The 22897-nt window shown below is 43.9% G+C and overlaps 1 protein-coding gene across 2 annotated transcripts; it reads right to left on the bottom strand.

Annotated features, from left to right (window-relative positions):
- Window positions 1-317: 317 nt before the first annotated feature.
- Window positions 318-22021, bottom strand: vwf (von Willebrand factor). Of its 2 annotated transcripts, XM_070907872.1 has the most exons (53): window positions 21883-21970; window positions 21718-21769; window positions 21449-21592; window positions 20859-20961; window positions 20538-20746; window positions 20171-20292; window positions 18520-18742; window positions 18323-18445; window positions 18124-18235; window positions 17985-18031; window positions 17745-17881; window positions 17475-17613; window positions 17092-17192; window positions 16798-16993; window positions 16510-16725; window positions 15968-16214; window positions 15765-15859; window positions 15342-15493; window positions 15146-15249; window positions 14931-15069; window positions 14660-14794; window positions 13987-14133; window positions 13742-13882; window positions 12500-12598; window positions 12253-12409; window positions 11527-11694; window positions 11262-11397; window positions 10840-11149; window positions 9547-10705; window positions 9362-9466; window positions 8664-8807; window positions 8433-8576; window positions 8136-8300; window positions 7965-8011; window positions 7683-7860; window positions 7229-7470; window positions 6928-7117; window positions 6488-6829; window positions 6143-6381; window positions 5848-5950; window positions 5634-5705; window positions 5240-5344; window positions 4922-5127; window positions 4685-4834; window positions 4475-4591; window positions 3103-3283; window positions 2339-2379; window positions 2128-2244; window positions 1712-1810; window positions 1156-1284; window positions 1005-1044; window positions 816-913; window positions 318-641 (listed from the first exon to the last, which is right to left on the bottom strand). In XM_070907872.1, exons 1-53 carry the CDS (start codon window positions 21886-21888, stop codon window positions 456-458), a joined length of 8559 nt encoding a protein of 2852 aa, XP_070763973.1. In that variant the 5' UTR covers window positions 21889-21970; the 3' UTR covers window positions 318-455. The 2 variants fall into 2 exon arrangements, 1 of the variants encoding a protein (XP_070763973.1); XR_011597393.1 differs by lacking the exons at window positions 318-641; window positions 816-913; window positions 1005-1044; window positions 1156-1284 and adding an exon at window positions 1937-2023 and having other exon boundaries at window positions 1759-1810; window positions 21883-22021.
- Window positions 22022-22897: the final 876 nt, after the last annotated feature.

Here is a 22897-nt window from a genome sequence, read left to right as displayed (position 1 = left end):
AGTGGACTGGAAGTATGAAGGAGCATGAAATGAAAGTATAAGTACCTCAAAGGTGTACTAAAGTTTGAGTAAATGTACTCAGTTACATTCCACCACAGGTATTTTTTGTATGTTTACTTGATTAAAATGTGATGTCATTGATTCAATATTGATCAACGTTTTTTGTTTCAAATTCACGACTGATCTCAGGAACCTGATGAAAAAGAAAATTCATTCATTCATTCATATTCAAACATCTAATTAACGATCATCAGTCTCTACAAACACAAACATTTCAACAGGAATATTCAGATTACAACAAACCACAGACAAACAAGTGGTGCTTACAGAAACTGGCTGGTTTGTTTTATTGTTATTTGTGTTGGTATTTTTCATATTTGAGATATATTTATATTTTTCATTTTACTTGGATACACACATACATCTGCATTTATAAACTCTCTCCTTCTCTCTCTCTAGGTGCAGTGTTTGGACAGACAGTCGCATGCAGTGACAGACAGGACAGTGTGGTGGCTACGAGTGCCGTTGGCACACAGGATGGGAACACTGAGAGGCTCTGTCTCCACGGCAGCACAGCACACACACTCCTGCTCCACAGCCGCCCTCTCCAGGGAGTACATGGACTTACTGCGACATTTGCCCTGACAGACAGACAGACAGATGGACAGATGGACAGCACCACAGAAAGGGTGGGATGGTGAGGGACAGTGTTATGATTTCATTGAACTTTGTAGGCTAATCCTAGGGGGAAAAGGTATTAATCATCCTTAAATGTCTGTGTGTGTGTGTGTGTGTGTGTGTGTGTAGTCTCTTACCTCACAATAGTGTAATTCTATCTGGTGCTCTGATTGGCAATCATCCACTTTGATGTAGTTAAGCATTCCCACTGTCCTCCGACACTCTGGCTCCGTACCTTCACACATGCACACACTCTTATTAAAATCAGAGCGTCCAGATTTTTCAAAATAATGTTCCAGTCTCGCAGAGGGCACAGCTCTACTTACACAGCTCACAGCAGGTTGTTCCAATCTGGCTGACTTTCCCCTAAAAAACAGACAGGAGAGGAACATTTAATACAAATGTGTGGCAGATACAGAGGTGTAGGTGTGGAAATACTGTGAGGTGGATGGAGGGCAATTTGTGTAGCGGTCGCACCCCCTGGTCCAGGCAGGCTTGGCGGTTAAAAGGAGGGCAGGTGGTCACTCTGGTCTGCAGGACAAGATCTCCTTTACTGTTTACACCACAGGTATACAGGTTGCAACCATCCTCGCTAGTGGTGTTCACCTGGAGGGATATACAGTATTCATGTCCATTCCTGCTGCTGAAAAGCTGTTCTCTCCATTCTAATATAATTTTCTGTCTGTTTTATATTTTGGCAACAGTACTCTATTGATCCAGGGAATAAGTATAGTTTAGTATGGTATAATACAGTGCAGTATAGTATGGTATGGTATAATACAGTACAGTATAGTGTAGTATAGTATTGTATAGTATAGTGAAGTGTGGTTAAGCATAGCATAGCATAATATAGTATGATGCAGAATAGCATAGCATAGTGTGGTGCTAAAATCAGCTGGAAAAAGTCTGTATAAAAATGAAATAATCATCATTATGAAATGTTCAACAGTAAATGAGTGCTACAGTTTGTCTGCATTCTGTGTGTGTGACAGGGTTCATGAGCAAGGCGTCGTCTTTTCTGCAAAGCACCTACCTCCAGACTGACCAGTTTTCCATCTGGCCTTTGCATGAAGCAGGCAGTGGGAACACACTGACCACAGCAAGCACCTTCCTCCCTCTGCAGAGTGTATCCCTGAAAACATTACAGTTGGTACTGCATGTTAGTTCATATAGGAAAACAACAGCAGGAAATGATTGTAAACACAACGACATAAATTTGCCTGGACCCTTTCATGCAAATAAATAATTCACTGCTTACCTCTGTGAATGGAGTGAATCATGGAAAACGATGCGGACGCAATTTAATGACGAGCAGGGAGGGAATGTGGTCAGTGGATTAGAGGATCTTTGATGAAAATGATGGACGTTTGAATTTATTGGTTAGTCGTGATGATGATGAAGACAAATGATAATGGTGATAATAAAAACTAATGACGGGATGATGGTTACCATGGGGCAAGTGGGACAGCTGATTCTCCTGCAGGACAGTCTGTATTTCCTCACGGCACCGTCCTCCACCATACATTCACAGTGTGTGCACACATCAACCATCAGCCTCTCCCCTGCCTGTACAAACACACACAGGCCGACATTTAGCACTCAAAGCACTATTCAAAATGTTCTAATATGGAAGAAGAGTGCGGTGTTCTGCATGACTTACTCCTATCACAGTGTTGTTGAGGACACAGGCATCCATAGGAGCTGTAGACAGAAAAGCACAGATCATCGAACATCATTAAACAGTATATTAAACCCCAGGCTTTGTAAGGTCAGATCAGGATAACCAGCTCTGCAAAGAGTTGACACCAATCTGAGAGAGTCATCTGCTGGACAGACACTGTAACTGCAGCTTGGTATGTAAACGGGCTGTGTTCGAGACTGCCTACTGATTTGGCCAAAATGTAGCATGTAGTGTGCCGTATGCAAACAAAAGCAAAATATGCAGTATGTCAAAAACACCCGGATGTTGTACTGATTCAGAAAAAATCTCCAGTGTGCAATGCAAACCGCTGGCGGTGGTTACATAAACTTTCATTTATTTCACTTTAGCGGTCCACCAAAATCTATTTCTGAACAAATTTGAGGCGAGAAGCAACTCAGTTACTGAATCTTCACTCATATTAGATTTAAAAGGCCTAATTCAAAAGTTTGTTCCGACTTTCATATAATTTCGCATAATACCTTCATGATTATTACTACCAGTATGTATGTGTAGTATGCAGTATGAAGTACATACCGCATACTGCTTTTTTCAGTAGTATGTAGTAGGCGGTTCCGAATACAGCCAGTGTGTGTATGATATGACCAAAGGGAAAGTTAGTGGAGTGAAAGCTTGATGATTCAGGCATTTCAAATCACACCTGCTCCTAACTAATTTGTCTGTATGTTTTCCTTTTTTGTAACTGCATATGCATGTGTGTTTACCGCAGTGGCAGCGGGGGCAGCAATCATGGGTGTCGCAGCGTAACTCGGTTCCCAGCGGGCAGGATGGAGCGTCCATAGCAGAGCAGCTGACGTTTGTTGCAGAGATGAACACCTCCTCTTTCACTTTCACACACTGATGTAACACACACTTTTCATGTGGCGACTGCCATACCTCTCCCACCTACAAGCAGACACAGAGATGAGATATAAACCCTGAGAGAGAAGAGAAACAGCTGCATTGCCAACAGACATTCGTCTTTTTTACAAATGACAACACAAAAACACATTCAGCTTTATATAGAATTCTACACATTCTACTGTTGTGGGAGAAGGCGCCTCGTTAAACACGGAAGTTGAAGCGGGTTTTGTTAAAGTATGGAAAGTGTATTTTGTGATCTCATGTGTTGTTACCCACGAGCTAAGATGTTTTTTCAGAGGAAGACCTTTTATGGATCTCTCCGACCCGCAAGAACAGGGGGCAAAGGTTATAAAAGGAAGAGCAGAAGAAAGGCTCGAGGCTCGGGCTTCTCTCTTGGACTGCCTTTTCGGTCCCTTGGGGTTCTTGGTTGTTTGTGAGACTTTGTTACTTGGTTTTTGCTTAATTGCTTTTGTTCCTTTCATTTTTATATTTTCTTCTTTTTGAACATTTTGTATTCATTTACTCTTTTGATAAAACTCCAATAAAACTGGGATTGTATTTTGTACATTCCAACCAAATTCCTGTGTTGCTCCTCTCTGAGATCATCTACATAGCCTACCTCAGGTAAGAAGACTACTCTCCTTGAGATATGCCGACAGTAGATAATAATTTGACTTTGATTGGAGAATTTTGATGAAAGCTGCTATGTATATATTATGATGTACAGCATGGGAGGACATGTTGAATAGGTTCAGCTCAGTTGTCTGATGTTTTGCTGCTGTTGTGTTATGTTTGGTGTTAAAGGTAAAGTTTTCTGAATATTTGGGACACGGAGGGATTTCCTAAATTTATCTCTAAATTATAAATTAGGGTTAGGGCCTTCGAGGCGGCCCAGTGTAAAACCAGGCGAGTGTCTGCAACCCGTCATAGTGAACCTCCTTCAGTATTGATCTTTTCCTTCAGGGTCTTACTGGGGTACCACCAATCTCCAAACACCTACCACACACAGATATTCCTGCTAATATCCGGTCGTCGGCACATAGTCGACTATATAGGCCCTAGTATTCCGGGAATGTAACTAGGCTCCCTAAGCAGGCTGAGACGGTCTTGTGTGTAGATTTTGGGAGTCCATCACTCAATGTAATATCCGCGTTGGGTGGGGGTATCGGTTATAACATCTAAGAACCTCTTCAGTCTATATAATTTAGGCATCTCTGATTTCTCTACACATACATGTCTGAGGTTTCCCCCAATCAGTGTGTCCCCTCGCATCTCTCCCTCTGACTCCACACAGCTGGTTGGTGTGCACTTCCCACAGCACTCTCCTGTTGATGGAGTGTATGTGGAGCCCTGAAATATATAATGAATATACAAGAATTAATGGTTACAAACGCATAATAAAAATGTGTATGTCTGGTGTGTATGTGTGTGTGTGTGTCTCACCTGAGGGCAGGTTCGATCACACACAGGTGGGGTACACTGAGCAATGTGCAGCGATGTCTCTCTGTCCTGTAGCTGGGTGCAACTGCACCTCTCGCACCCTTCCTCCCATTCGGTCCCCACTGGGTGAACCACACCACCAACCACACACACCTGGAGAGACACACAATAGTAAAAACAGGACAGTTTGAACAGTCACAGCACAAAAATGGAAAGTGATGCATCCAAACATACACACACCTTGTCTGGCAGGCAGCTGGTTTCTGTGCAGCCACAGTCGTTGGTAGAGGAGGACGTGATGAACCCAGCAGGGCAGGAGTGGGTGGAGTTCTGGCAGTTGCACACGCATTCAAACACGTCACAGCACTTTGTCTTTTTCACTGACAGCTGGCGATGTGTGGGACAAGCGGGGGGAGCTTGAAGAGGGCACTCTTCCCTTTTGCAGACTGAGGGGGAAACGAGATGAAGTGAAACATGTAAAAGAGATCACACGGGTGTTTCATGTCTGTGTGAGCAAAGCAGAGCTCGAACATCACACAGACTGTGTAAACTACCTACCGCACTCGTGTAAAGGCTGACATTCGCCGGGGTTTTTCAGAACCACAGTCTGACCGTCCTCACAGCGGGGCACTTCAGGCAGGTCACAACTCACCAGGTCACACACTGAAAAGTCACAGAGCGAGACAGTCTGTTGCAGTTGGACAAGATATACACTCTGTGTCTGATAAATACACAGCACTGAAAAATGTTTATCCAAATTTGAATTTCTCCTTATATAGAGATGGAAAGAGATTTAAGATCTCTATATTTTTTCCAGGTTTTGTTTCTGCTTATATTGAACACTGACCGGTCTGTTCTTCCCACTCTCTCTCATTTAATGAAGCTACTGTTATATTGGATTTGAAAATAAAAACATAACAATGATGGCACATAGTTGTTTTTTTTTACATACCACACTCATACTCCGGGCAGCACTTGGACTCTCTCTTCTCCCTCAAGATCTCACAGGGTCCACACACTGGAGCTACACACACACATACAGATGATTAATTGTTAAAGTGTTACATCTAAGCCCACAATGCAACACTGGTAATGTTTTTAAGTTTTAGCAAAACCAGACAAAAGATACAATAGCATAAGCAGCAGTAACAGAAGGGGGGGCTTGCCTTTGACGTCATTGCAGGGTCGGGCAGTGCAGTTGATGTGTTGCTGGTCCAAACACATGCAAATCAAACACGGGTTCTCGTCTGGTACCCAACTCTGCATATACTGTACGAACAAGTCAAGTTGTATTAGAAAAAACCACTGGGGGGCGCTCACAGCACAGTTTAATGGTGAACACTTCAATGGTTGCTCCATCTAATTCTATTGGCGTGTGTTTCTGTAATTAAGAAGTTGATTTAGGTTTTGCATCATTCCCTCACACATTCAGTCATATTCTTGTCTTCTCATGTGTCTCACCATATATGTGTGTCCATGATGGTCAACACACTGCCTGCATGCCTCTGGTGGTACACACTGTCCGTGATGCAAAACCGTCCCTCCAGTACAGAAACAGCCCTCAGTAGGTGTTTCCATACAGGATGACTCGTTACCCCTGGCAACTGACCAGTCGCCTGGCAACGCCTGTATGCTACCACAGTCCTCTACACACCCTGTCCGACATGCTTCATACTCCATGGAGCTGGGGCACTGTAATGCTGTAACACATAGATCAGGCTAAAGTTTAGGTTTAGTCTCAGACTGGGTGTTAAAGCGGGTCCACTGCAGCAAGTGAACTGAAACACACACGAAAAACTGACTTACGGCAGAGATGGGGGGTCCTCCAGTCCACGCACACACCTCTCTGTCTACAGAGGCGTGCGTAGGCAGAAATGAGCTCACACACATCTGACTCCTCACATGCCTGCTCCTCACACTTGGCAAGGAACACCTGGACAGGAATGTGCACGTGGCACGGTTCAAACACCTCAGATCGTAGGGCCTGACATCCCATCGTTGCTCCAGACACACACACCGCCTTCCGCTTTGGCAGACAAACACCGTCATCTACAGCCACAGTCCAGTCTGAGATGAAGGCTGGCTGGTCAGTGGTCGAGCTGCCGTTACGGAGAGAAAGGACGTTGAGCTTCTCCTCCCCACAGGCCCCTGGAGGAAAGATGCAGAGAGAGAACAGAGGCCACAAGACGTGTTACAGTTCCGATAGAAGCAAATAAAGAGAGACAATGGGTCTGTATTTATGTTACCGCAGAGTCCAGCAGTGTCTCTGGTGGAGGTGGAGCTGAGCAGTGTGATGGTAAACTCATTGCTCTGAGGAGTGAAAGTCAGGACATAGCCATGGTCTGACTTCAGCTGCAGCATCACTCCTCCATAACGCACCAGCTCTAGGCCAGCGTACCGCCACGGCAGTGCAAGTTCTTCCCGATCAATCATTGCCTGCTCAAACAAACACACACACACACACAGTTAATAATTAACCCTTCATAGATTCACATGTAATGATCAGTGTCAGCGCAGGTGTCCTGACCAGCAACACACATAATTTACCGTCATATCATCCTTCAGCAGCAGTCTATGGGTTCCGTGGATCACCTCCATGGCTTTCATGCAAACCTGGTTGTAATTCACTGAGTCCTGACAAGGTCCACTGTGGAGTTTGACCTCTGACCCTTCACTGATGCCTCTGCTGACAGTGAGAAGTGTATAGGAGCACAAACCCTCCCCATCCAGCCTAAGCGCCAAGCCGTCAAACCTCACCACATGATTGGTAGAGCTGCCCATACACATGCCTGTCAACACAAAACCAGGCAGGAGGAAGAGAGCGTTTGTACAGGAGCCAGAAACATGTGATCCATTAATAGTCAGTATAAATAGACTGGTATGCAAGCCGCCAGCACTCATTGGTAACACACGAAGTGGGAAATGATGTGCACTTAATATAGACGGGTTAAACATGATGCTAGAAACTTCAGAAGCTATTTCATTCTTTTGATGTACATACAAGGGCATTCCCAGTGGCAGCCACAGGTCTCCTGGACTCTGACAGGTGGCATGTTGTTTCTGCAGGCTGGCGGCTCCAGTCTGTCACAGCTGACTTTGTGGTTCTGTACCGTCACTGCCCCACTGGGATGGCACAGGAGAGAGTGGCAGCCGTCCTCCAGCAGCCATGACTCACCAGGCTGAAACAGAGAGATACACAATTCATTACAAGTCATGTTGTAATGGCTGTAAAAGGTTGCTGTACTGCTGTAACTTGTATTCAGCCTCAGCGGACATTACTCACCTTTCTCTCATTTCCATTATCATCAACACACAGTCCGGGTGGACCAGCTGCAAAGCAAAAGAATCAATATTATCATTATGATACATTATCACAATCATCAAAACTATACTAAAGAATAGATTTATTTCTCAGAATTAGTGATTTTTACTGTATGTGTGTGTCTGTGAGCACCTCTGCAGATTCTCTCTGTGTAACCGTGGTCCAGAGTCAGCAACATCAGCAATTGATCCATGCTGTTCAAGTGCAGGGAGTTGTCTTGGCTACCATGGTGACCAAGCACGCTAAGCTCACTCCTGTCATAGCCTGGTCCCACCCCGATGGGGAACACTGACACACCTGAGGGAAGAAGCTCTTATCAGTGAAACAGCAGCATATCTGTGACAGAGGAAGATGGAGGACGGAAACATACCAACTGAATTTTGAACTGAGGTATCCCAATGTTAATCATGTCAGTGGTGATTTAATTACCTGCTGCCAGAGCCTCGTTAGCTGCTTCTTTGACATCATCAGCTGATTTGTCAGTCACAAGCATCACCACGGCCTTGGCCACACCGACTCTTCCGCCGCTGACTGGCGAGATGGCCGTCTGCACAGCAAATCGCAGCGCAGAGCCTGCAGACAGACAGAGCAGTGACCGTGTGTGTGTGTGTTTGAGTGTGCGTCTGCTTGAATGTGTTTGCACACATTAGGATGCACTACCTAGTGCGGGGGCAGCGGCGGTCCTGCTCGGCACGCTCTCCACCAGGCTCAGCAGGTGGGATTTGCTCTGTTCATCCTTCCAGTTGAGCTCCACTGTGTTGGTGTCCCCATACTGAACCACACTCACCTGAGTGCCATTCAGCCCTGCACACGTAAACAAGGAGTTAAACCGCTGTAGAAATGCAGGGGAGGGAGATCCACCATCTGGTTACTTAAATAAGTATAAATGTAACTTAATGTCATGTTATACATAGTTATACTAAAAATGCTCTCGAGTGCACATCTTTGAAAAAACATGTTAGCCCCAACTGAAATGTTTCCTCTACTCTGGTTTCCCACTATCTAAATAAATGACTAGAAAACACTGGGAGATCACACAACACTTAGTAATTATCCAAATGGCTGTTATTCACTTAAATATGCTAAATACATTTTTGACATACACTTATGATTTGGAAACACTACTCCATCTTTAATACTTCCATGGGTCTGACTAAAATAAGTGTCTAGTGGCAAAAATCACAGCTCCAAGTAATTATTACAATTTAAATAGAGCACTTTTCCCAAGGGCTATCTTGAAAACCTGTCCTCAAGATTTTGAAATGTCATTGTGAAAGACTAATACCACACATCAGTGAATTGCAGTGCACGTTATATTAAAAATGTAGTAGGGCATTTAGGGGCTGGGTCACACCTACCTATGTCAGCATTATTGATGAAAGCTTTGACAAATGTCTTCATGTCCTCAATCTGCTCTCCAGCCTTCAACAGGAACAACACGTCCACAGGCTTCTTACACGGCACTGTACAAAGATATGCTCACAAATTAATACAGGCTGAGGACTCCTTGTGGACTAAATTACTGTGAGTGTGCCTTCTGTACCTGAGGGTGGCAGGCTGGAGAGCGTTGGGAGGACGAGAGGTGGCAGAGTAGGAGAGCGCGGCCTGACTGTGGTGTGAGTGATATTGACCACACGGTGGACCAGGGTCGTCAGACGGTTGTAGTCATCAACCATCAGCGGGCGTTGAGGAGAGCTGAATGGTAGCAAGTCAATCTCATGTACTTTTGGTCCAACGCCAATGGGATACACATGCGTTTGGGTGCTTGTAGATGGCGGGCGCTTCACTGTGTCAGTAGGCGGGTTTTCTGTCACAAGGAAGACCAGCTGAGGAGGGGTGGGGCCAGGTGAAGACTGGACTGTAGCCATTTCTTGAAATGTCGTAGTGACAGCTGCGCCTGTGTTCGTCTTACTTCCACCCTTCCAACGAATCTCCCTCAGTCTTTGCAGCAGCAGGGTCCTCTGCCGCCGCAGCTCCCACCGACTGATCTCCACAGTGACCGTTACAGAGTACTGGATCACAGTGATACGAATGAACTCGTCCTCCTTTACCAGCTGTGAGATAACTTCTTCCAGGAAGTGGAGCGACTTGTTAAAGTTGACCTTGCCGACCGAATCAGAGCCCTCCAGGATGAATGTCACATCTTTGGCTGGAGACGTGGAAGGTGACGATGTGGGAGACAGGCCAGAGGGTGCAGTGGACGTAGGGGTGTTAGAGTGGTGTTGTGTGGGGTTGGGCTCTAGACGAGGGGCTGAGGTGGTGGTGGTTGTGCCTTGGCGAGCTTTACCTGGAGTGGACTTTGGCGTTGGGGGTTTCACCACCTCAGGCTCCAGCCCCAAGGTGCAGAGGTAATCTGTCAACTCTAACAGATTATCAGACAGCTCTCCCGTGCTGCTTAGTACATAGGCCCTGTTTTCTGGGTTGGCCTTGGTGATGTCATTAATCTGTTCCATGTTTACCCCAGGACCCAGTGCCACCGTCAGGGTGGTGATGGCTTTCCTGCGGAGCATCTTGGTCATGGAACGGACGGAGCGAGGGTTGGCACTAGCAGTCAAGATGATGGCAACGCGGCCAGTGTGCTCGCGCTTGTTCTTGTCATAGATGTTGATAGCCAGATACTTGACAGCCTCATCCAAGAAGGCTGCATCTCCTCCTGTGTAATGCAGCTCACGCACAGTCTTCTTAAACAGCCACTTCTGAACCTGCAGACATAAATGAGGGAGGAAAACAGGACGATCAAGCAACCAGGTGTACACCTCAACTATGACATTCAGTTTCATTTGTGCAATAATACACACTTTGCTGCATCACACATGTACAATACATGTGTATCTACCTGCAGGTCATAGGTTTTGACTCCAGAGTGGTAAAGCAGCACTGTGGCTCGAGTGTGAGCTGAGCCCATGCGGAAACGTTCAACCACTCCCAGGATAAACTCTTTGGTTGCCTGGAATTCTTCTTCGCTCAGGGCTTCTGAACCGTCCAATAGGAATGCCAGATCCATGGCGCGGTCACACGTGCCCTCAGGCATCAAGGTGGTGAAGGGAAGGGTCGTGAAGGTGGCATAGGCAGGTGTTGGTGTGGGAGTGGTGAACATGGCAAAGGAGGTACAGACTTCACAGGTCAGGGTGTTGTTGTCACAGTGACTTCAGAAAAGAAAAACAAAGCATCTTAAAATGTGCAAATAATCTAATCACAAAGCATTAATTACAAATCCAAAATCCAGACTTGCTGCTGAGTGTTCAGATGCAGTAATACCATATCTTGCAGTGGTCGGGGTCATCGTGGTTCAGGATGACCTTGTTGCCGTGGGAGATTCTCTGACCCTCATGGATACACACCTGACACTGAGAGGGATCTACACAACGCATGGCCACCTCATCCAGTAGTTGCCCTAAGAAAAACACGACTAAAGTTAAACTCCCCCACGCTATTTGTATGTTCGTACAGGAATATGTGCAACTATATCTGTGTTTAGATACTGCATGTGCAAATATTTTGCATGTGTGAGTCCAGTGAGCACCTGGGGGGCAGTAGGCATGGCAGCCTTCCACACATGTGAGTGAACAGTGGAGAGGATCTGGGTGCTGGCAGGTGATCGGACAGGCAGGGCCACAAGTATTATACCTCCACTGGCATAACTCCTCCCCTACACCTGGGCTCTTGGGGTTCAACTCCTCACAGCTCATGGCTAAGGAAACAAAAGTTAAACAAAAGACTCAATTTGGCCTCTGCGTTTGACCAATCCAAACAACATAGGTCTCTTTCGTCAAGACAAATATGATTTGTGACCTGCGTAATAAAGTATTCAGAAATGCAGAAAAACAAGTTCATTTTCTCAACGATACCATTAAGAATAGTTTTGCACAACATCACATCTGATATCAGAGTATACATAACAAAGTCCTTATCGGAGTGAAAAACAAGAACCTACTGGTAAATTCAGGGTAACTTTTTGTTCAGATAGCAGAACTACAAAAGTGCTCAGTCACAAAAAAGCTGTCATGTGGGAGAACAAAAGCAGAGCTGAAAAGTGGTAGTGACTAACTGTGGTATGTCAAGTTGTATACAAGTATTTTAAAAAAGGAGCAGAGCTGCACGGGAGATGATGTTTCAGATAGACTTCTTTAATTATTACTTTTGTTTATTGAGAGATAACATCTGTGTGTGTGTGATATTTCATCCAGAAAATAACATGATGGAAATGATAAATGTCTGCGTGGATCGCGGCGAAATTCATCACACTTACGGCAAAGATCATTGGATCTCCAGCTGATGGATACGCCCCTCTCTGAACAGGCCTGAGCGTAGGCCGCGATGACATCACAGAAACACGCGCAGTCGCCCACTGATGGACAAGAGCATGCTGCCTCCACACACATCTCTACATATGGCTCTGCATCCACCTAGAGACACACAGGAACAGATTCAAGTGCATGGACCTAACAATGCATGTGGTGTCATGGGATATCCAGTGTGTCTGTAATTACACTCACTTGGCTGTTGCATTCTTTAAAGGGAGGACCAGTGATCACGCGACACGACTGCTCCACTTTTACCAACTTGACAATGTTGTCGCTGCAAGGAGCGGGTATCTATATAGACACAAGAACACACACAAATTTAGTGGGGCAGAGTTCATCTCTTTGTTTATGCACTGTAGAACATATTGTCCTATACTAGAAATGCAACAATAATTTATTACATTTTTCAGAACATTAACCACAAATCATTCACACGTTACATGATGGCAAACCATTTTCCAAAGCATAATTTACATTTTGAGGTTGATTTCAAATCTTCCAGGCAGCCATTGGTTTTTAGTCATGTCAGTTTGGTACAAAACTCAACTGGCACAGACTTGCCTGAGGTAGCTAATCAATCATAGTGAACATGTAGTCTGCTTCATTCTTTTTGTCATCTCTCCCACTGACAGCCCACCTGCTATACTTATACTTACAACAAAAAATTCATGTTCCTAAGTGCTCCAGGTCTGGACTGTGTATGTAAACTTACTGTATATAGCCACATCTAAGCCAGTCATACTAACAGAGCTGGCTCTACATTTTCCTTCACAGGGCCAGACACATAAAGCACTGGCACCAGAGGTCAACCTCAAACCACTTATCAACCACATTCTCTGTACTTGGCCCTGACTTGACCATTGTCTCAACAATGGTGATGATTATTTGTTCATTTTATAGTCAAGCCTGTATAACTTAATTTAATTATTTTACAATAGTATGTAAATTTTGTAAAACTGTATAACTTAAAACTAAATAAAGATCAAAGCTCCAATATAGAAAATCCAAAAATATATATTCGTTTTGCCTCAAAAAAAGTAATTGTAATAACATAAACATGAATTTGATGATATCTGTTTTAGCCCTTTCTCTACTAACAAGACAGGTCTCAATACATTTCTAATGTGTGTCTATGGGATACAATACAATTTTTGATTAATAGTCTAAAACGTGCAAAACTTCTAGGGACAATTTCTTATTTGATTATCCAAAGTAACATTGTGTCTGGAAAGACATGTCTTTATGGAAAATAAATAAATAAATACTACAACTGCATACAGCATTTAACAATTTTTAAATGCTGTGAGCAGCACAAACAAATTTTCATTCGCCTCCACTGTATCGTGTTGGGGCAGATAAAACCAAATCTAGAGAGAAAATATGTTATTTTGTAATTTGAGCAAACTGATCCTTTAATCTAAGAGCAGACTTTACCTGTGTTACATCGGCACAGCTGGGAAGAACCTTCCAGGAGTTCCCAAAGTGTGAGGAGTCCACCTCCAACTGGTTGTTACTGCTTATAAAGTCGTTGTTGGTGTTCCCGTCAAAGTTACCACACAGACCGCACACCCGGTTCTACACACAGTCAAATGTATGTAAGGACATGTTTAATATGAAATAATGTAAATAAAACAAACAAGGTTCAACCAATCAAAAGTAGTGTTATAATACATCAGTACCCTGTATGCGGCTGAGATGTGAACCAGGAGGCGAGTTCCCTTGTCCCAGCTGAGGGAGATGTGTTTCCCCAGCAGCAGCGTGTAAAACTGACCAGACTGCACAATCTCCACCTGTGAGCCCTGTAGCACCGGCCTCTTCATCTTCACCTGTGAGAAAGAAAGACGGCAACCATGGATGCATCTGGGATACTCACAGATCAAGCAGAATTTAACTACAAGTCAAAGATCTGTGTTCACAGTAACGTTCAGGTACATCACCATTAGCTATAGAAACAGGCAGGTTTAATGGTCTCCCTGAAGAGAAAAGACTTCGCTTGCTGTGTGATTTTGGTGAGATCGAAGACGAAGTCCATTTAATCTTTTATTGTTTATTATACAATGATTTAAGGGCTACATGTTTTAGAAAAATGTTCCTCCTTTCTGATGATTCCATCTGGTTATATGATTGTATAAAACTTGCATTTTAGGAAAGAAACCTTCCTCCCAAGGTTGGGACAGGAGACAAAGGTCTTTGTTTGCAATGTAATGTTGCAAGAATCAATGTTCATGTCTGACAGATTTTCAACCACTGCAACTGTATATTTGGTGCATTTAAGTCCATATGGGCTGAACACTTTGTGTGCATGACACACTCAATAACATAACTAGTTGCATGTGTCTGTGAGTGCGTTACCTCTCCATGTTGCATTAAAATCAACCCTCCCTGGTAGAAGATCATGATAGCTTTTGCACAGCGATGACCAACAATTCCACAGGCCTCATTCTCCACCAGCACTCTGAATGAACCCTCTTCTCCGTTACACATATCCTATTAATAGTAAAAGTATAAAAAGACAAAAGTAGGAGAAAAAAAAGATGTAATGACATTAATGCATATTGCATTTTCACACAAGTGTACAGTGTAATCCACCCTGGATCTCTTTTTGGATCTCTCTGTCTCTTACCTGGACAAGGACATATTGGCAGAGGCCAGGGAAGGAATATTTGAGGCCATCAAAAGTGACGTAATGCCCCTCCCCCACAGTGCGGCACATACCATCGCACACCTTCTCCGTGCAGCGCCACTTTCTGTTTTCACACACACTGTAAACGAGAAAGCCTGTTAAGCAAGCACAGTGAAAGTCCCCTTAATAACCATGTATGCAAGCAATCGTTCTACCAGGTGTTGCAGTCCACAGAGATGGTCTGTCCTGATGCATATGGCCTGTTGTTATGGTAACAGGGACACTGTTCCGGTGCAATGCAGTCTCTGCGGTGACGTACCTGAAATCAATTCGCTAATCAATCAGCAAGTTCAATTTGGGATGTTTTGTGCTTTATCTACATCACACACACAAAGATAACACACCACTTACTGTGCCGGGTGGACAGAGGCAGCCGGGGATGCAGGCGAGGCTGACACAGGGCAGATCCAGATTCTGGCAGGTTCTGGCACACTCCAGACCTTTTTTACCTGCATCACACTCTGTACGGACCAGTGGAGGAGGGCACTGGGCTGACCGACGCTCTGAAAAAACAAAAACAAAACAGCAGTATGTAGTTGGATTACATCAAGTTGGTGATCAGTTGCTAAAATGCTAAATTAACAACACCCATAAAAGATAATGAAGGTAAAACTAACAGGACTTTTTAGGGTGATCAGACCAGAGACATACTCTACTGACCCAGTTGTTCACTGTATACTGTATACATGAAACATACCAAATGGATAGTGGATTATACAAGTCACAAAACATATGGACATTCAATAGAGCCCCTGCAAAATACTGAGATTGTACCTCTGGATGGTGCCAGGTCATCATCATAGAAGAGGTCAGATAGTAAAGTGCTCATTTCAGAGGAGCTACAGCGCATGGAGCCATTCTCACAGTAGCTGCACACACGAGCAAAGAAAAAAAACACACAAAAAAGTGAAAGTGTGTCTATGAAACGCAGTGTATATTAGCATACTTTCTGAACATCCACATGCACAGTCACTGACCAGATGCTGTTGTGATCTGCGTAGACATCATTAGGCTGGTAGAGCTGTCCATCATGCAGGCAGGTGCACAGGTCAGCTGACACACATTCTCCGGAGTCGCTCAGGTACTTTCCAGTGGGACAAAAACAGCCCTCTTCGCACAGCCTCTCCCCCTCACAGCCGGCCTCGGCCCCAGACAGAGCGCGGCACGTCCGGTCACACACACTTCCACAGGCCTCATACACCTGGCCTCCAGTGCACTCAAGCGCTGACAAAATCAAATCAGGGGAGGGTTAGGGATCTATTCTAAGTTGAGCTCTGTCTTATCAGTAAAAAATAGTCCTCTTTTTGGGTACAAAAAGGTTTAAACCATCCCTGTAATTATGATAGATTTTTGTTGTTTGTAATGACTCGTTGTACTTGGCTTACCCAGATTATTATTGACTTTTGCATTTGCTCTACAATGCTGCTTTCTCTGTAAACATGTAATGAAATGTTTGTATATTTACTCGTGTACGTGTTTATGAATGATCAGCTGTAGGTTAGTTCAGTGTGAGAGTTACCGCAGAGTGAGGGAGACCTCCAGTTGAGCAGCACTCCTCTGGCAGCGCAGGCAGCTGCATAGGCAGACAGAGCAGAGCAGAGGCACTCCTCACCGTCCACACACGCACACACATCATAGCGACAGAACCGCTGGAACGGACCCGGATTCACCAGGAAGTGGCACGGACTGAACACGTCTGCCATCATCGCCAAACATGCCTCTTCTGCAAAACGCACTAAAAGGCGTAGAAGGATTAGAGGTTGATTTCTTGTCATTTTTGTGGTGACGTGTGTATGTGTGTGTATACCTCTTTTGGGGTTAAGGGCGCATGGATCGGTCTCATGTCTGTGGGTGGATTCGCAGTCTCCGTTGATCCTCCATGACTGGCCGAACGCCTGAGGACCCGCCTCAACCAGACCGGATCCAGACAAGAAGTCATCACCTTGGTTACCATTGTAGTTACCACAGAGACCACAAGTCTGCCCCGCCCATCGTGGTCCCAGCTGGGTAAGTGGACAGAATACAGTACAGTTGTTTGCTGATCTTTTTTAACACATGTATTATTACCAAGAAATACCTCTATCCATTAAAACTGTTGTACCTTTAAAAGCACGCGGCCCCGCCCATCCCAGTCCAGACGAAGGTCATCTCCAAACTTTACACGTACAGAAGACTGAACAGATCTCTGGATATGCAGACGGCCTGTAAAATGCACACATAGGGAACTGACTAGTTGAATTCAATATAGCGTTGATGTAAACAATTGAAACTACAGTCCTTCCAGTAATTAACTTTATTGTGCTTTTAGTAATGATCACAAAATTTACCAATCTCAAGAAATCATGTCAAAAAAGATATGTGTTGTCCCCTTCAGAATATAATAGGTTGAAGTACAACATGTCCGGTGTACTACAGTATAATATCATATACTGTATAATATGCTAAAATGTAGACCTTATCCACTATTCTGCCAAAGTGGCATACCATGATGCATTGGGGTCTGGATGTCCATGCTGTTGACAGAGACTATTCCTCCATGCTTCAGCTTCACTGTCATGTCCTCCAGAGATGGCAGGCTGAGCGTCACTGAGCGTGTGCACACAGCATCCTGATCATCTGCACACTGAAACACAATACCAACAGCGAAAGTACTGTAGATGACAAGCAGCTGGTGGCAAAAAAATGCAGAGCTACAGGGAAGAACAAATTCCAAAAATGTTTGGCAGTTAAAAAAACCCCAAAAACATCTGTTACCTGTACGTTCTCAATGATGACAGAAAACCCGTTATCTGTGCAGTCTCTTGCCAGCAGGTACTGACAGTGACCAGTGAAGGTGAAGAACTTGTTGTCAAAGGTCTTGAAGTGAGACTGGCCCACCACTAGGCACTCACCTACACACAGACCACACAGACATAACAGCAGAAATTAGCAACCCAGGAGTTTATTTTACCAGTAGAATATGTAAGTCAGACTACTACTGTACATCTCTCTCACCAGGGCAGCCTTCATTGGTGCATTCCCAGGAACCGTGACGACACACACTGCAGGAAAGATACACATTGTATATTTTACAGAGCAGTATTTCTGTATCTGTGTATTTATACATGTTTCTGCACGCATATTGCTCTCTCACCAGGTGTTGCAGTCCTGAGAGATAGTGGATCCTGGAGGGAAACGTCGTCCCATGTGCACACAGGAACACTGAGATACCTCCACACAGCGATTACCGTCCAAAACCTTACCCACTGGAAAACAAATACACACCATGTTACCACTACTAGTCACAGAACGACAGAGAGAGAAAGAGGGAGATGAAGTGAGTGGGAGGTTACCAGGGCATGTACAGCCATCCACACACTCTTCCTTGCAGACCTCCTGGATGTTGAGACTATGGCAGGTTGTAGAGCAGGACTTGGTGCATTCGCTGTACTGCATCCCAATTGGACACTTGGGGACTTAACACACATATTCAAATTATTAATATAACTTCTTAGCTTGCAACTACCTTGTTAGTGACTGACAAACTTACAGCACTGGCTCTCCTCCAGCCAGCCACGAAGTAATATCCCGTGGGCGTGGCACGTGCGAGCGTACTCCAACAGGATTGGACAGTAACAGTCTTCAGTCCCGTCCCTCTGGTCACAGTGACACGCCTCCTCCTGACACAGCAACAGGAACGCCTCAGGAGATACCAAGTGGGCGCAGTGTAGAAACACACTAGACGTCTGCAACACGCTGCAGCTGGACAAAATCTACACCAACACACACATACAAAATTAAGTGAGTATGTGAGAATTCAAGTGAGTGATGTGGTTAAATCAAGTCCATTATTTCAGTTATTTATATCTTAGTCGATAGTGAAGTTTATTTTTGTTTGCTTTTAGTGACATAACATTGTAACATAAAACACACAAAAAAAGACCCCAGTTGTTCGTGACTGAAAACATTAGTATTCTTGTACTGTCATGAGCTGTCATGTCTTGTCAGCTCATGTAAATAAGGGATAACGGATTCTAAAAATTATATTTGGTGGGTAGGTTTTAAGATAGGAAAAAATATGTTCCTACAGCAATAAGAGCTGCTAGTGTCATCATGATGGACTGAAGACCATTAAATAAGTTAAGGCAAACAGAGAGCTAAAAGTCTGTAGGTAACAGTTAAAATGATAAAACAAAATACTCAATATATCAGTGAAGATATCTTTAGCTCTCACATAAATATTCTCACTCAGTCAGACTTTGGGAGTTATTGCATGAAGCCCAGTTACACACTGACAGAGCATCCATTTCCTTCTTTATAGACAGCTGACAGAAACGCAGGAAATATGAGACTTTCAGTTAGTGAAGGAGATGCTGATGACATTCAATGGTTTCACACTAACATGTAGTTTTTACTGTCCTCTCATACGTGGGTGTTCCTGTGGTATGAAATGTTCTTGCTAAAACTGGCCGATTTCTTTCATATCCACCCACAAAGATTTCAGTATACACATTACAGAACTGCACCCACACCTGTCAGAGCTGTTTGCTTACCAGCCGTTGCTTTTTAATGAGATTGAGGAATCTTCCTCATTGAAGCATTAAGGCCCTTATCCTTATATATACACACTATATGGAAACCCATTTGCACCAGGAAAAAAAGATGAAGTTAGGAATGATAAAAAATGTAATTTCTAAATACTATAAATAAAATTGTAAGACACAAGTTAAAAGTTTAGACTTGAATAGTCATAAAAAAAAGATACTAAGTCAAAAGTCTGACACAATTATGAGATTTTTTGGGGGGCATTTTATGCCTTTATTAGATAGCTGAAAGTAGAGAGATGATAAGACATAAGGGGACAGATGGGTAATGACATGCAACAGAGGTCCCCGGTTGAACACGAACCATTGTTGTTCACAGTTCACATTTTGACTATCTTAATATGTATCATCAGTAAGACTTGCCAAGTCAAATTATAATAATTGTAAGTGAGCTGCAGTTGAAGGTTTGCAGAGTTTTTTTGCACTGTAAAAATAATACTCTTACATCAAAGGTTCAGATCTTGTCAAGTGTGTCTATCCTTTCAATAAAAGGTTTCTTATTACAAAGTGTCTAGACATTTTCAGATTGTTTGCTGACATGTAAAATGTAATAACGTTCCTAACACATGTGCGTGTGTGTGTAAATTGTCCTCTCACCGCTGAAGTCTCTTTCGTGCTGTTACAGGATTGGCTGGGATTTGAGACATGTTGACATGACTGATCGGCCCCCTTCACTGCCCATGAATTTGCAAAGTCATAACTGTCCTCTGTTAAGAATCCTGAAAACACACACACACACACACAAACAAGTTGACAGATTTCTCCTTAATCTCATCCCACCACTACTGTTTCTCTTGCTTGCTTTTACCTTGTTATCTTTTCCTGTACTGAGCTGCTACTCTTCCTGTTGCTGAGTGCTGGTGACTCAAACCATTTCCTAGATTCCAGCAATAATGAACTCCTAGTTTCACTCTCAGACATTCGCATATTCCACATGCGCACCCTTTCCCCCGCATGATCGTACCTTCTTGAGCTGTATATTCATCAGCTGATACAGAGTTGAAGTTTCCACAGAGGCCACAGGTGCGGTTGGCATGGTGTTTGGTCAGTGTCAAGGCGACGTTGGCTGCATTGTCAATGGTAACAGTGAAGCCAAACTCCTCACTCCAGAGTTTATAGAAGCCAAGCTCTGAGCCCACGAACACAGCGTGAGATGCATAGGGCAGTGATAGTCTACAAAAAAGGAGACACACGACAAGCTTCTCCATAATCAAACTTTTTTTCTGCAATAAGGCAACATGAATACACACATAATTGCTGATTTTTGCATGACAACTTAAATGACCTTTTTTCTCCTTGTGAGAGCCTGCCGTCTACTGACAGGTGCAGCTCAAAGGCATCCCCCAGAAACAGAGTGACTCCGGTTCTTTTGCCACCAACAAAATCACCTGCGGATTGAACACAACATTTATTTTACCTCTCATACACAGCTACATCAAATCTTTTTTTTTTACTTAATTTTTAAGTCTTAAGTTTTCATCAACAACAGTATAATATATACTTTTTCATACAATGACTTTCTTTTTCCTTTTGCAGCTGTATATTGCAGCCTCAATGAGTATGTAATTTGCTCCATCTGATAAAGGTCCCATACTTTTTGGATCCATATTTTGTACGTGGGAGGGTCTGGTTTCAGCCATCTAATGGTTATACACTTCAAGACTGCTGTTACATCAAATCAAAAACATCAAAAACGTCTGACATACAGTACTCCTACAGTACAAGTACTCTGTTTTAGTACACACATCCCAATGAGCATCAAACCCATGGCAGTGGCTGTGCACAAGCCACTGAGCTACACTGGCCGAGCATCAGATGCCATTAGAATTCAAATCTGTATTTCATTCTTCATTGAATTGTCTGAGTGTGACTCACCCAGCAGTGTGAAGGAGCGATGGTTGCAGTCTCCAGCCAGTAGGTAGCTGCAGTCTCCAGGAAACTCATATAAAACCCCATCAAACGTGTGAACGTAGTGTCGTCCAAACAGACTGCATCTCCCTGTCATACCTGCCACGCAAGCTGGACACCAAATTGCAATTGACTGTAGAGGTAGGACTACAGGAGATTGTATATGAAATGTTTGACATATTAATAGTCTATGAGACAGTGTTACGTTTGAGACCAAACATAATTCACACACTCACCTGTCAGATGCAGGAGGACCCACAGTTCTCGCAAATACCTCCTCATGCACACCTGAAACACATAAATATGCTCTCCATTATCATCATCCTCGGCTAAATCATCAGCTAAATCAATGTGTACTGTTCACGGCCTGTTTCAAAAAAACCTTTCTTCAACTCTCCTACCTCCATGGCTCCAGACTCAGTTAATCCACAGATTTGCAAAGAAAAGGCAAACAAAGTCCAAAATCAGAGAATCCAAAGGTTGCACTGTTGTAAGACCTCTCACAGTCAAGGCATAATGACACAATGTGATGGTCTGTGTCAAACATAGGCTAAACTGAGAAGAGGGTCAAACACTTTGCTGCACATTCAGACACTCAACACTGTTATATAGCAAAGAACGTACCCCTGCCTAGCTGTCATTGGCTTTCCCTTAAGACCCCTCCCCTCACCAGGTTATGTCAAAAAGGGCAGAATATCATTCTGTTCACAACTCGGTGCCTGCAGACTGACACCATCAAACACACTCAGCAAGACAATACCAGGATATGCCCACTGATCGCCCGGCTGAGTGATTAGTCTACACATGCGTATCTGTATCGGCGCCAACCCAAACAATTCTTGTGGAAAACACACTTACTGGAGATATCTCACGCAATAACACTGCTTTGCTGGTGCCAAATGCACAAACACATGACTAAGCTGTGCCAAAATTACACACACAGACTGGGAATGTGTATAGATCAACACTCTCAGGTGCAAACTTCACCTATCTTCTGGCAAAAAGGCCAAGACGGAGAGAGAAAAAAACATCTCCTCACACATAAACATGCACAATCAGTGTCACACTCCCAAACATAAACAAGCCAACCTTGTATGTCAGTAAGCACTAAAACAGCTGTGTTGTGTGTCCAAATATATGCCTATCCAATTCTTATCCTGATAACCATGATACAGTTATAAGTTGTCAGGTGACAACAAAACTAACAAGAGAGTCAGGAAGATGGCAATCAAGCACAGGAGCATTAAGTGAACACACCTGTAGGAGGGGACCACAGGTGTGTTGTGCTTTAGGTGCTAATAACGTTAACGATGGCTCAGTTCCATCAAGTGTCCCAGTAGGCCATGCCAGTGAGCCAGCATGCACAACACCAGGACACTGGAACTGGCTCACCTAAATGCAATCAAGTCGTTTTAA

The sequence above is a fragment of the Enoplosus armatus genome, chromosome 6, assembly GCF_043641665.1.
Source record: "Enoplosus armatus isolate fEnoArm2 chromosome 6, fEnoArm2.hap1, whole genome shotgun sequence".
Classification (NCBI taxonomy): domain Eukaryota; kingdom Metazoa; phylum Chordata; class Actinopteri; order Centrarchiformes; family Enoplosidae; genus Enoplosus; species Enoplosus armatus.
This window is presented reverse-complemented; position numbering and strand designations above follow the sequence as displayed.